The sequence below is a fragment of the Chinchilla lanigera genome, unplaced genomic scaffold (genome assembly GCF_000276665.1).
Source record: "Chinchilla lanigera isolate Chin_1 unplaced genomic scaffold, ChiLan1.0 scaffold00020, whole genome shotgun sequence".
In the NCBI taxonomy this organism is placed as follows: Eukaryota; Metazoa; Chordata; class Mammalia; order Rodentia; family Chinchillidae; genus Chinchilla; species Chinchilla lanigera.
In genome coordinates, this window is record NW_004955421.1 from 163,424 (window position 1) to 175,511 (window position 12,088).

The 12,088-nt window shown below is 43.5% G+C and overlaps 1 protein-coding gene across 1 annotated transcript in view; it reads left to right on the forward strand.

The window, feature by feature from the left end:
• Trim71 (tripartite motif containing 71, E3 ubiquitin protein ligase) overlaps window positions 1-10,903 on the forward strand; it is a 77,197-nt gene extending 66,294 nt beyond the window's left edge. The window contains exon 6 of the mRNA XM_013513644.1: window positions 3,558-10,903. Within this exon, the coding sequence (XP_013369098.1) occupies window positions 3,558-5,009 (1,452 nt within the window). The 3' untranslated portion in view covers window positions 5,010-10,903. The remainder of the gene's footprint in view (window positions 1-3,557) is intronic.
• The last annotated feature ends 1,185 nt before the right edge of the window (window positions 10,904-12,088 follow it).

Below are 12,088 nucleotides of genomic sequence, written 5' to 3' on the forward strand. Positions count from 1 at the left end.
TCCTTCCCTCCTTCCCTCCTTCCCTCCTTCCCTCCTTCCCTCCTTCCCTTTGTAAATTTTTAGTGGTGTCCCCTACTTTATATATATATTTTATTTCATGGTTCAGAACCAAAAGTAGAAGTTAGACCAAAGGACAAAACTTCTCTTTCATTGAACCTGTATGGGCCTCTCTGCACACACGCTGTGGTTCCATACCAAACAGATTGAAAAGCATGAATGGGTCAAAAATCACGTCATCACCCCTCAAGGGAAATTCAGTTTGAAACCCAGCCTCAGAACAGTGGGTCCTTATTCTGAAATAGACTTCCACGGCTTTTAGATCATCAGAGCATGCAGAACTTGGGGTTCTCTGCACACAGTATAAACTAGTTGGTAACTTTGTTCTCTCCACAGAGTGAATCATTTTAGAATCAGGGAACTTTGAAGTATTTAAATTTTTTAAGAATGTGAAAGTTGTGCTATTTTATTGATCAGACAACACCCCCCCATCCCACCCCCTTGCCTAGCGTTTTTTCGGGGGACAACTTCAGAAACACAAATTACTTGTACAAGTCAGAATCCATGTCATCTGTTATGGCATTTTAGGTATAGACAGCTCCTTTGGAAACAGGCAGGTTTCAAAATGTGCCATCTCAGATTAGGGATGCAGGGACTTTCAGGTTCCAAAACGAGTTTCCAAAACCTGTTTTTTGTTTGTTTGTGTGTCTGGTTGTTTTCTTTCTTAAATCAGAAATTGAACTCAGCACCTTGTGCTTGCCAGGTGGGCACTGTGCCTCTGAGCTATATTGTTGGCCCCAAAACCTGTTCTTTAAAACAAGTTAATACAGGGGTTAAGAGTAGTGGTACAGCACTTGACCAGCATGTGTGAGGCCCCTGGGTGGTCTGATCGTGTGTACAAACTAAAATGACAGACATGAAGAGAAACTGTGGAAGATTTTTGTGATCTTGAATTATTTCTCCCACTAAGTCCCATCACATCCTTCTTGTAAAATCCTTCAGTGAGTGCATGCATGCATGTATAAGAGAGACAAGGAGAAAAAGATTACTCAAGAGATCTCAGCCTCCCAGCATTCGGTGTTTTCATGGACACTGTCTTTCCATCCTGCTGGTCCTGCCACTGGTATCCTTTCTGTTACTCTCTCTCTACACAGCCACCTCTGTTGCCTGAGCCAGTCATACCTTCCCACTGCCTCCATTCTCTTGTTTTTGTTCCTCTCCTGTACACTCCATAAAGCCAGTTTGACAGCGTAAGTCTTACTTGCATCACTTCTGTGCCTAAAACTGGGCTTAGCCGGGAGGCTAAAGCAGGTGACCCAAATTTAAAGCTACCCTGGGCAGTTCAACAAGACCTTTTCTCAAAATTTAAAAAATAAAAATCACTAAGGTGTAGCTACAGTTATACAGCACTTAGCTTGGGTGGCAGGCCCTGGCCTAGATCTCCAGGACCACAAAAACAAAATGGAACTGCTTTCTTGAGCTACTGCTTCTTGTTTTTTTTTTGCTACCGGGAATTGAACTAAGGACCTTGCACTTGCCAGGCAGGTGCTTGTGCTGCTGAGCTATATCCCTGGCCCTGAACTGCTTTCTTGAAATGCCAAACAAATACTTGTACCTTAGGTTTGAACTTGTGAAGGAGACTCTATCACCTTCCGTCTAGGTCAGGCCTCCCTAGCCATTGTCTATCTGATTATGTTTGTGCTTTTTAATACCCAGTAACATTTTAAGTGACTTCAGTTCTGTACTTAATAACTTGTACAACGTGAGGACAGGCACTGTTTTCAGTTGGTTGCTGCATTTCCTCAAGAATCTGGCTCAAAACAGGTTATTGGTGAGCATTTGGTTGTTTTGAGATAGGGTTTCACTATTTAGTTCAGGCTGGTCTTGAACTCACTATGTAGCCCAGCTGGCCTCAAACTTGAAGCGATCCTCCTGCCTCAGCCTCCCAACTCCTGAGATTGCAGGTGTGGGCCACCACACCTGGCTTTTGGTGAGCATTTGTTAGATAACTGTTTTGTTAGTTTTTTTTTCTGTTTAATTCTAAATTAGAAATAATTACAGTAATAATTATAATAATTACAGTAATGATAATATATCCCTTACCCAGATTCGCCAATTATTTACCATATTTGCTTTATCATTCTAAATATATAAATATAGTTCTCCCTTAGTGTTTGTGGGATTTGTTACAGAGCCTCCCCCAAGGATACCAAGAACTGTGGGTGTGCAAGTCTTTCATATAAAATACCTATTACATTTGCATATAGCCTGTCTGGGTTACTTTTTTCTCATTACTGAGGCAAAATACCTGACGCCCAGTATTATAAAAGGAAAGGTTTATTTAGCTCACAGTTTGTGGAGGTTTCAGTCCATAATCAGCTGGCTCCAGGGCAGAGTGGCACATGGCAGAGGGCAGCAGTTCATGGTAGCGGAAAACAGCAAAAGCAAAAAGGGAGGATCAGCAGAGAGCAAGCCTCTTTCCCTCCCTTACATTGTATGCGGGCTACCTGCCCAAGGGCGGGTATAGCCTTCACGCCCATAATCCCAGCATTGGACCATGAGTAAATTAGAAACTCCGTAAGCCCGCCCCATGACTGCATGAGGCTTTGGGGAGACATCTAGACACAAACTGTAGCATAGCCTGTGCATATTTTCCCATGTACTTTAAATAATCTCTAGATTACTTGTAATGCCAAGCAGAGTTTTTTTCCTTTTCTTTTTGGAAGTACTGGAGATTGGACAGACCCAGGGTCTCAGCACTGAGGTGTATCCTTGACCAGTGTTTCCTCTAATTTTGATTCATGGACGTGTCTAGGCTGGGTGTAGATTTGTGACCCTCCTGCCTTAGCCTCCCAGAGTGTAATAATTGTTAGATTAATGACAAGGGAAGGGGCTGGGGATTTAGCTCAGTGGCACAGCGCCTGCCTGGCAAGTGCAAGGTTGTGAGTTCAATTTCAGGTACGGTAGTGGGGGTGACAAGGGGAAAAGTCTGTACATGTTTAGCACAGGCATAGGTTTTCCCCCAAAGTATTTTTGATATGTAATTAATTGAGTCCATGGATATGGATCCTACAGATACTGAGGCCTAAATATCTATGTGATTTGAGAATAAATTGGAATTTTGGGGGGGCATAGCCTCTTTACCCCTAAAGATGCCAGCATTCATTTCCTGTCTTACATGGTCATGGTATGATTGTCAAAATCAGGAAGTTAATCTTGATACAATACCATTATCTCATACAATACCAGTAACATCAACGTTATACAGTATCAGTCCATAATTAAGCCTCAGCAATATCAACAGTGTTTGTGTATTCCAGGCTGGCCCTAGACTTTCTGTGTAGCCCTGGTTGGCCTTGACTTGTGATCTTCTTGTCTCAGCCTCCTCAGTGCACCAGATGCCTGCCTTTTTTGGGCTGTTTTTTTTTCCTTTGATTTTATGTTTTTCAAGAGTATAGGCCCCAGATGTCTTTTGTAGATTATCTCTCAGTATGGGTTTCTCTGTTTTTTTTTTTTCTGTGCTTGGTTCTAAGGCTTTGCTCTATCTCCTTTTCCTCTAGGTAGAGAAGATCCGCCAGGTGAAAGCCAAGTCTCTATATCTGCAGGTAGAGAAGCTACGGCAAAACCTCAACAAGCTGGAGAGCACGATCAGTGCTGTGCAGCAGGTCCTGGAGGAGGGTAGGGCACTGGACATTCTGCTTGCCCGAGACCGGATGCTGGCCCAGGTGCAGGAGCTGAAGACCGTGCGGAGCTTCCTGCAGCCCCAGGAAGATGATCGAGTTATGTTCACACCCCCTGACCAGGCTCTGTACCTTGCCATCAAGTCCTTTGGCTTTGTTAGCAGTGGGGCCTTTGCACCTCTCACTAAGGCCACAGGTGATGGCCTCAAGCGGGCCCTCCAGGGTAAGGTGGCCTCATTCACTGTCATTGGCTATGACCATGACGGTGAGCCCCGCCTCTCAGGGGGTGACCTAATGTCAGCTGTGGTGCTGGGCCCTGATGGTAACCTGTTCGGGGCAGAGGTGAGTGATCAGCAGAATGGGACTTATGTGGTGAGCTACCGGCCCCAGCTCGAGGGTGAGCATCTGGTGTCAGTGACCATGTGCAACCAGCATATTGAGAACAGCCCCTTCAAGGTGGTGGTCAAGTCAGGCCGCAGCTATGTGGGCATTGGGCTTCCGGGCCTGAGCTTTGGCAGTGAGGGTGACAGTGATGGCAAGCTCTGCCGCCCTTGGGGGGTGAGTGTAGACAAGGAGGGCTACATCATTGTCGCCGACCGCAGCAATAACCGCATCCAGGTGTTCAAGCCCTGTGGCTCCTTCCACCACAAATTTGGCACCCTGGGTTCCCGGCCTGGACAGTTCGACCGGCCTGCTGGAGTGGCCTGTGACACTTCACGCAGGATTGTGGTGGCTGACAAGGACAATCATCGTATCCAGATCTTCACCTTTGAGGGCCAGTTCCTCCTCAAGTTTGGTGAGAAAGGAACCAAAAATGGGCAGTTCAACTACCCTTGGGATGTGGCAGTAAATTCTGAGGGCAAGATCCTGGTCTCAGACACCCGGAACCACCGCATCCAGCTGTTTGGGCCTGATGGGGTCTTCCTGAATAAGTATGGCTTTGAGGGGGCCCTCTGGAAGCACTTTGACTCCCCGAGGGGTGTGGCCTTCAACCATGAGGGTCACTTGGTGGTCACCGACTTCAACAACCACCGGCTTCTGGTCATTCACCCCGACTGTCAATCAGCACGCTTCCTGGGCTCAGAGGGCACCGGCAATGGGCAGTTCCTGCGCCCACAAGGCGTGGCAGTGGATCAGGAAGGGCGCATCATCGTGGCTGATTCCAGGAACCACCGGGTACAGATGTTTGAGGCCAACGGCAGCTTCCTGTGCAAGTTTGGTACTCAGGGCAGTGGCTTTGGGCAAATGGACCGCCCCTCTGGCATCACTATTACCCCCGATGGAATGATCGTTGTGGTGGACTTTGGCAACAATCGAATCCTCATTTTCTAATTGTATCTACTAGGTTTCTGGGTTTGGGGTGTGCCTGTGTGCGTCTCTCTCTTTTTGAATTTCGAAGAAGAAGCAGTCTCAGGGAAATTTCTTTTTTTCTTTTTTTATTTTAAAGAGAACAAGAAAAGTACAACATTGCTTAAGTCCTACCTCATCTTTATTTTTTTACAGATGAATGTACTTATCTTTTGTGCAGGGATTGAGCCTGTGAAGTGATAATTTCTATCTACCTCATAAGTCTTCACATTTCCTTCTCCAACAGGCCATCTTCCCTTCCCCAGTGGAGTTCTCATTTCCCTCTTCCCTGGTGTGGGGCGTAATATGCACAAGCCTAGCATCTCTGTGGCTGGGAGGGCACTGCATGTGTGTGGCGGGGTGGATTCTGTAGCTTAAGCTAAGGAAACACAATAGGAGAAAACAAAAAAAACTAATGTGGGGAGAATAGGATTTAAAATTCATAATGCTAGAGTATTTGTATTCTTGAGAATAATGCTGTGTTGTTGGGGTTAGATTGTGTTGTGTGGTTTGATCTTTTCTGGAAAGTCTTTTTTTTTTTAATGCTGCAACAGAGGAGTTTTCCTTTGTTCTCTTTTATTACCTCAGTGTGTCTCACATCTTCTGCATCTTTTCTTATTCCTAGGAGATATGGCTGTGGCTTGCTAGCCAAGAAAAGCAGACCATTCATGTTTTAGGGTATCTAGTCTTTATCTTTCTTTTAAGGTAGGATGTGTGTGTGTATTTTAAAGCCATCTTCTGCCCAGATAGTAAAGCTGAAAATGACACACCACACCCTAGGGAACCTGTTCCCATTTTGGTTTCTACAAAATAGGTGTAGCTCAGGATTCTTAATTAAAAGTATTCAAAAAGCTGAGTATTCGTATTTTGTTGTTGGTTATAAAGCATTAAGTGGAAGGAAGAAGAAAACGAACCTCATTCTCAGAGGGTTTTCAGACGTGGACTGCCATGCTGAGAGAGGAAGTAGAGGGCACTAGGGAAGGGAAGCAAGGCACCCCCAAACTAGGGATTCTTCTGCAGGGGCGGGGCTGGCCCCTGACCACAGAGTGAATGTTCTGTAATGCTAGGAGCTTATTTTCCTAAGAAGTATAGGCAGAGGAATAACTTTTATTTTAAAAGCACAATTTTTTCCTGCTTTGGAAATTCAGGGAAGTATAGTATTTGAACCTCAAATTAATGGGAGCAGCCCATTTTCAAAACCTCTGCGTGGGTCACTTTTACAGGATTGTTGTCCCCACCCCACCCCAGGCATCCTGTAGGAAAGACCTCATGGCTGAGGTGAATTTTCCCCCAAGGCCTTTGAATGTAAAGGATTTGTAAACCAAATCACCCCAACCTGAAATGTAGGATATAATACCTTTTTTTGAAACATATAACTTGGTACCAAAGAATGAATATGTGTAAGCCAGACTTACACTACAGGATGGGGGTGGCATGGTGTATGTGTCACTTTACAGGATGGGTTTTTTGTGAGCTGGACTTGGGTGCAAAATGCTTTATTGTTTGCCTTTCAGTTGGAAAGCAAATGTAGCCGAATCTTTGCTTTTTAGAACCCACGTGGGTCCCTTTATTCATTCCTCCAGATACTGAAGTAAGAACCAGTTCTGGGGTAGCTGTCCTTAGGAAAATAGATGCTCTCAGATGTTCAGTTGCCTAGAAGGGCAACCTGTATTTGCAACAGTCAGTCTAATGCATCAGTTTCTGTTCCGCGTGTTTGAGGTTTCTGTCTCAAAAGTGGAGTTTTTAAATGAACAGAGAAATTTACAAATTGAGCAGTTTACTTTTTTTAGTCCAAAAAAGGGGGATGGATTAATGTGACAAATCAAACTACTTTCCCCCCCACTTATTTCTGATACTTAATTTATCACTTTGAGAGGCCCTCTTTCATTGCTTTATTCTAGGGTTTCTGGGTTACCAAAGTGAGGGGGTTACTTCACCAAGCAGATCTGCACACAGTCAGAGATGCATGAAGTGGAAAGACCTTCCACCACTAAACATTCTCACTGTTTCTGTTGTTGGGGTAACTTGGAGGTGGTTTCCCCCTCCTCTCAGCTGTCTACTAGATCACAGTTTAAGCACCAAAGACAACTGGTTTTTAATGCTTAAAATTTATTTTATTGAAGAAACGCATCTTGATAAAAGCTTTCTCAGAAACCAAAGTCATAATTATGACTGGGGAAAGTCATTTCAGTTAATCACTGGCCTTTTATTTTTTATTTCTGTGATCATCTTCACTCTGTTTCCTTCTCAACTTTCCCATATGTGGGGAGGTATTGGGTGCTGATCGAGGCATTTAGTTGGTGAATAGCAGTAGATGTAAATACTTAACATTTCACTGTGGATTTGGTTGTAAAACCGGGGTTTCTGCTTCATGGCTAAACTTGTTAGATCTTAGTGTAGAGCAAGCAGCCTGCAGTCTTGGAACAAGCAGGGCCCTCTGAGGTGGGTGTGTGGAGTGGAGCGTTCCTGCTGCTGTCTCTTCCATGTATGTTGGTTTGGCCCTTTACCTTTCTGAACTCAGAAAGTGGCATCTGTAAAACATGGTCACATTTGGGGAACTTTTGTTTATAAAACAGTTGGTCATTTGTGGCTGCTGGAGATTGATGCCTGACCCTTAGGGATTGGTGCTAAGCACTTTGGAGAGTGTGTTCTGTATAGTGAGGATTGTTCCAAGTCAGTGAAAGATGGTAAAAGCTAACTTGGTGCTCCCTAGTGTGAGGCTGTCTAAAGCATGTGTTCTGATGCTTATCTCCATAATGGGGTGATGCCAGAGTAGATGAGAGTTGGGTCAGAGGAGTCTTCAATGGGTGAAAATTTAAAGTCTTGGGTGCAGAGAAGGAGAATAAAATGTCTGTAGGGAATAAGTGTTCATTAGCTAATACTCCCCATATCGGTCTGATACGGTTAAGTGGCAGGAATAGGAAGGTAGGCTGTAAGGTCAGTTTATATTTGGAGGTACCCATTAAAGGCTGTAAGGTCAGTTTATATTTGGAGGTACCCATTAGTGTTGTATATATAGGCTATATAGGTTTCAATATTGGTGTTAATGTTTAATGGAAATCTGCATAACCCCATAGGTGTTGGCACCGACTTAGCATCTCAAGACTGCAGTCTGTAAGTAAAAGTAGTCACTTTCTGTCAGTTCGGTCACGAAAAGCAATCCTGTCTCAGAACCTGCGTTCTGTTGTGGCTGGCAGGTCGCACTCAATTGGCTGGAGCCCAGTGGCCGCAGCTGCTCCCCAAGTGCACTAAGGCTGGAGCCCAGTGGCCACAGCTGCTCCCCAAGTGCACTAAGTCCTTAATCAGTGCCCTTTTAAGTTTGACTTACTTAGGGAGACACACATGAGTACCACGAACAGAACCTAAATTAATTTTTGGGCCAAAGAAGTTGCCAGAATCAAGGCACTTTGTTATCAATTTGGAAGAGAATAGCTTGAAGTCAGCTCAGCCCGATTTTACTCTAAGCCAAAGCTTATTTCAGGAGGGATGTCTTTTAGGCTTGAAGCAGGAGAGTGCTGTTTGTATTATGTGTTGTCTTCTTATTTGGAAGATTCTAAGATTGCTATGTTCTGGTAGATAGTGAAAGATATGCCAAAGTTTTAGGCTTGTTTTTTTCTGTTTAAAACATTCAGTGGTGCCAAAAAATATTTATGGTGTTTATTAAGAACATCTCTCTCACTGAGTTTCCAACAGTCTGGGGCTGTATAAAAGTCAAACTCTGTGCTTGCACGTGATGGTTGTCTAGGGCCAGGGCCTCCCCAGGCCCTACAGCTTTCTCAGGCTTCCTGCGGGCCCCAGGTCAGAGGACACAAGTGTACAGGACATCCTATATGTCCTGGGGTACGGGACGTGCTATACTGACGGCTCCTTGTTCAGGTTCTACCTCACTTGCAGTGAAAGTTTCATCTACCTCATGTTAGCATCCAAAGGGTCTTGAAAAGAATAGTATTAATCCAGTGGAAAGTAGGTGGAAGTGGGAAGCTACCTTTAGAACAACTATTTTCATAAATCTAGAACTGTTTCTCCAAGAAGAAATGTTGGACCTTTAAAAAGATGTCAGGTAAATGTAGTCATAAATTCAAGTAGTTCTTAAACAACCTCTCTCAACTTCCAAAAGATTGACGCATGCCTTTCCATGCTGCTCAGTGTTACGAGACTACTGGGTGATCTGACCAATTGCAGGACTTACTGTCAAAGACCGTTAGGTCTCTCTTCAAGAGAAAAATGTTTTACCTGTTTTTGAATGTTTGCAAATAGACCCTTTTAGGGGAGATTGTAAAGTCCTGATTGTAAACATCAATTATTTGAAGGGAATGAGAATTCTTTTGACTTTGTGATTGTATCTGTAGCTTCTGGACCCAGCAGGAGGATGTTCATCACCATGATGTTGCAGCACTCACTGTTCCCACTGAGCAGTGGCTGGGAAGTGTGTATTGGTGTTTTGTTATGTGTTTTAATTTTTTTCTACCAAAGGTAACATGTTGACGGGTTGCTTTTTTTGTTTTTGTTTTTTTCTCCTTTCCATGTTTGTTAAATACTTGATAATAAATTTGAGAAGCACATTATCAGGATATATACTGTATTGACCTTCTACCTCTTCTTCTGTGGTTAATATTTGGTTTGACTGGAAGAGGGGATTCTAAGACCACTCTTACTAAATCATGAGTTGGGTTTATAAATGTCATGGTGAAAAAAATACCTCAACAATGTCTCTTTAAAACTGATCTTACGGGTTAACAAGCCAGCCTGGTGGGATGTTTTCCATCATCATTTAACCAGTAATGGTTCTAAAAGTTTTGTGTATCCACATGGTCTTAGACCTCATTTTAATGATTGTATTAACTTTCGAGCTCAGGTAGTATTTTTCCTAAGGCTATCTCAGAGCACACTGGCTGAATGTTGGCGTGTGTAGCAAGTTGTTTACTTTCTTTACATAACCAGCTCTGTAATAGTTCTTTATGTTTCTAGCAGTCTGTTAGTTGTCTTTCTTCAGAGGGAGATTTTTCACACTTACGGGGTTTTCTTGTTTTTAGGTGGTAAGATGTTTCCTTTCTTCTTTTCCCTTATTGTCAGTGCAGGTGAGGGTGGGTGGGTAAAGGGATGTTTTAAACTAGCATATTAAGAATAGTTGGGGGTGGGAGGGTTGTTAGTATTTTTTATATAAATCTTGCTTAATAATGTCCATTAGCTCTAATGCCTGGTCATAAAAATGCTTTAATTTTTAAGTATAGAATACATGACTCGGTTGAGTCTTTTACTTTTTTTTTTTTTTTAAAGAAATTTAAATGACAGGATTGGGGGAAAAGTAGCAAAAAGACATGTTGGATGATTAAGTTAAACCTCTAATTTTTATTATTTGTGCAAGGCAAATTGATACAAGCAGTATGCACCCCCTGAATACCTCCCTGGCTGCAGAAGCCATGCAGCAAGCCTGTCTGGGTGCTGGCTGCCTTGTGCCACATTTTACACGGCACTGCCTTGGTAGTGCGTGTCCCATCCCATCATTTCGTGGATAGGTGGAGAGATAGATTTTCCTCCAAACCTTTAGGCAGAAGTGGGTTTCTGTTTGGGTTATGTTTTTCCCCTCTTGGTTATTGCTTTTAAATCTTAAACATAAATAGTCAGGCCGCAGGCATGACAGGCAATGAGCAGGTGAAAAACCAATGGAAGAGTGTTCCAAAACTCCTGTGTTAGCTAACAGGCTTCTGAATGTATCGCTGTGGTCCACAGAGAAGGCTGGAGAAGGTAGCAAGGAGATGCTGTATCAGCTACTACAGCCTTAAAACAAAGTTGGTGTCTCTTTGGACTTTAAAATTGTTCCTATGCAGCTTATTTTATTTTTGTTTAATCAAATAAACAAGAGGGTTTTTCAACATGGATATGATGTGTCTGTGTGATCCTTTCATCTGGAATAAATATGCATGGGTGAACTGCCCTCGATGAGAATAAGTCCCTGAGATGAGTGGCCCAAGGGTTGTGCTTTAGCTTGGGGATTTTATTGAACTCTTGTAGTGAATTGAAAAAAATGTAGATGCCGGCATTTTAAAGTAGAAGATTGCTGAACAGTTTAGAAGTTTTAAAATCTGGACTTCCTCTGGGCCTACATTCTTTTTTTTTTTTTTTTTTTTTGGTCTTTTGAGGCAGGGTCTCACTCTGCAGTTCAGGCTGGCCTTGTGCTTACTTTGTAGCCCAGGCTGGTCTTGAACGCAATTGCAATGATCCTCCTGCCTCAGCCTCCCTAGTGCTGAGATTACAGGCATGTGCCACCATGCCCGGCTCTGCTGTTCTTTCAGAAGGGCCAAGAAGCAGCTGTCCCTTGAGTAGAACAAGTGCTGTGTAAGTGGGTGTCCCCCCTCTGCCGCAAACAGATACTGCCCTTATAACATCTGTTGTGTGGGCGTGGTGTCCAGGGAACCACTTGGGGCCTCAAACTGTGGCCCCAAGGGAAGTGAGCCACTCACCCACCTGGCCTCTCCCTTTTGGGGTTGGTATGGTACCATGTAAATGCTAGGTGGGTAGATACAATTCTCCTGAGCTTGGTTTGTTCTGTACTTAATCTCATACTTATTTTTTCCTTGGAACTAAATTTTACCAAGTGTAGCTTACCTGTTTAATCATGCAGTCTTAAGCTTGAAGCACTGTAAACAGAACCCGGGGCCTCACGCATGCATGTTCAACAAGCTGCCACTGAGCTCCGCATGTGCACAGAATTAACCTTTTTATAGAGGTTCTTAGAAACACAGTCAGCAGCATACCTGAGGTCCACTTTATTCTCTGAAAATTTCTCCTGTCATTTTTTCCCTTTCAAAATGAGATTTAAAAAAAAAAAAAAATCACATAAGGTTTAGCTGATTATACTGGGGCACACTTGTAATCCCAGCACTTGGGGAGCTGAGGCATGAAGGTTGCTGTGAGTCCAGCCTGGGCAGTAAATTAAAACCCAGCCTAAACCACATAGTCAGACCTTGTCAACAAAGCAGAATAAAAATCACAAGGGTTTTTTTTTTTTTTTTTTTTTTTTTTTCAGGAATTGAACTCAGGACCTTGCGCTTGCCAGGCAGGCG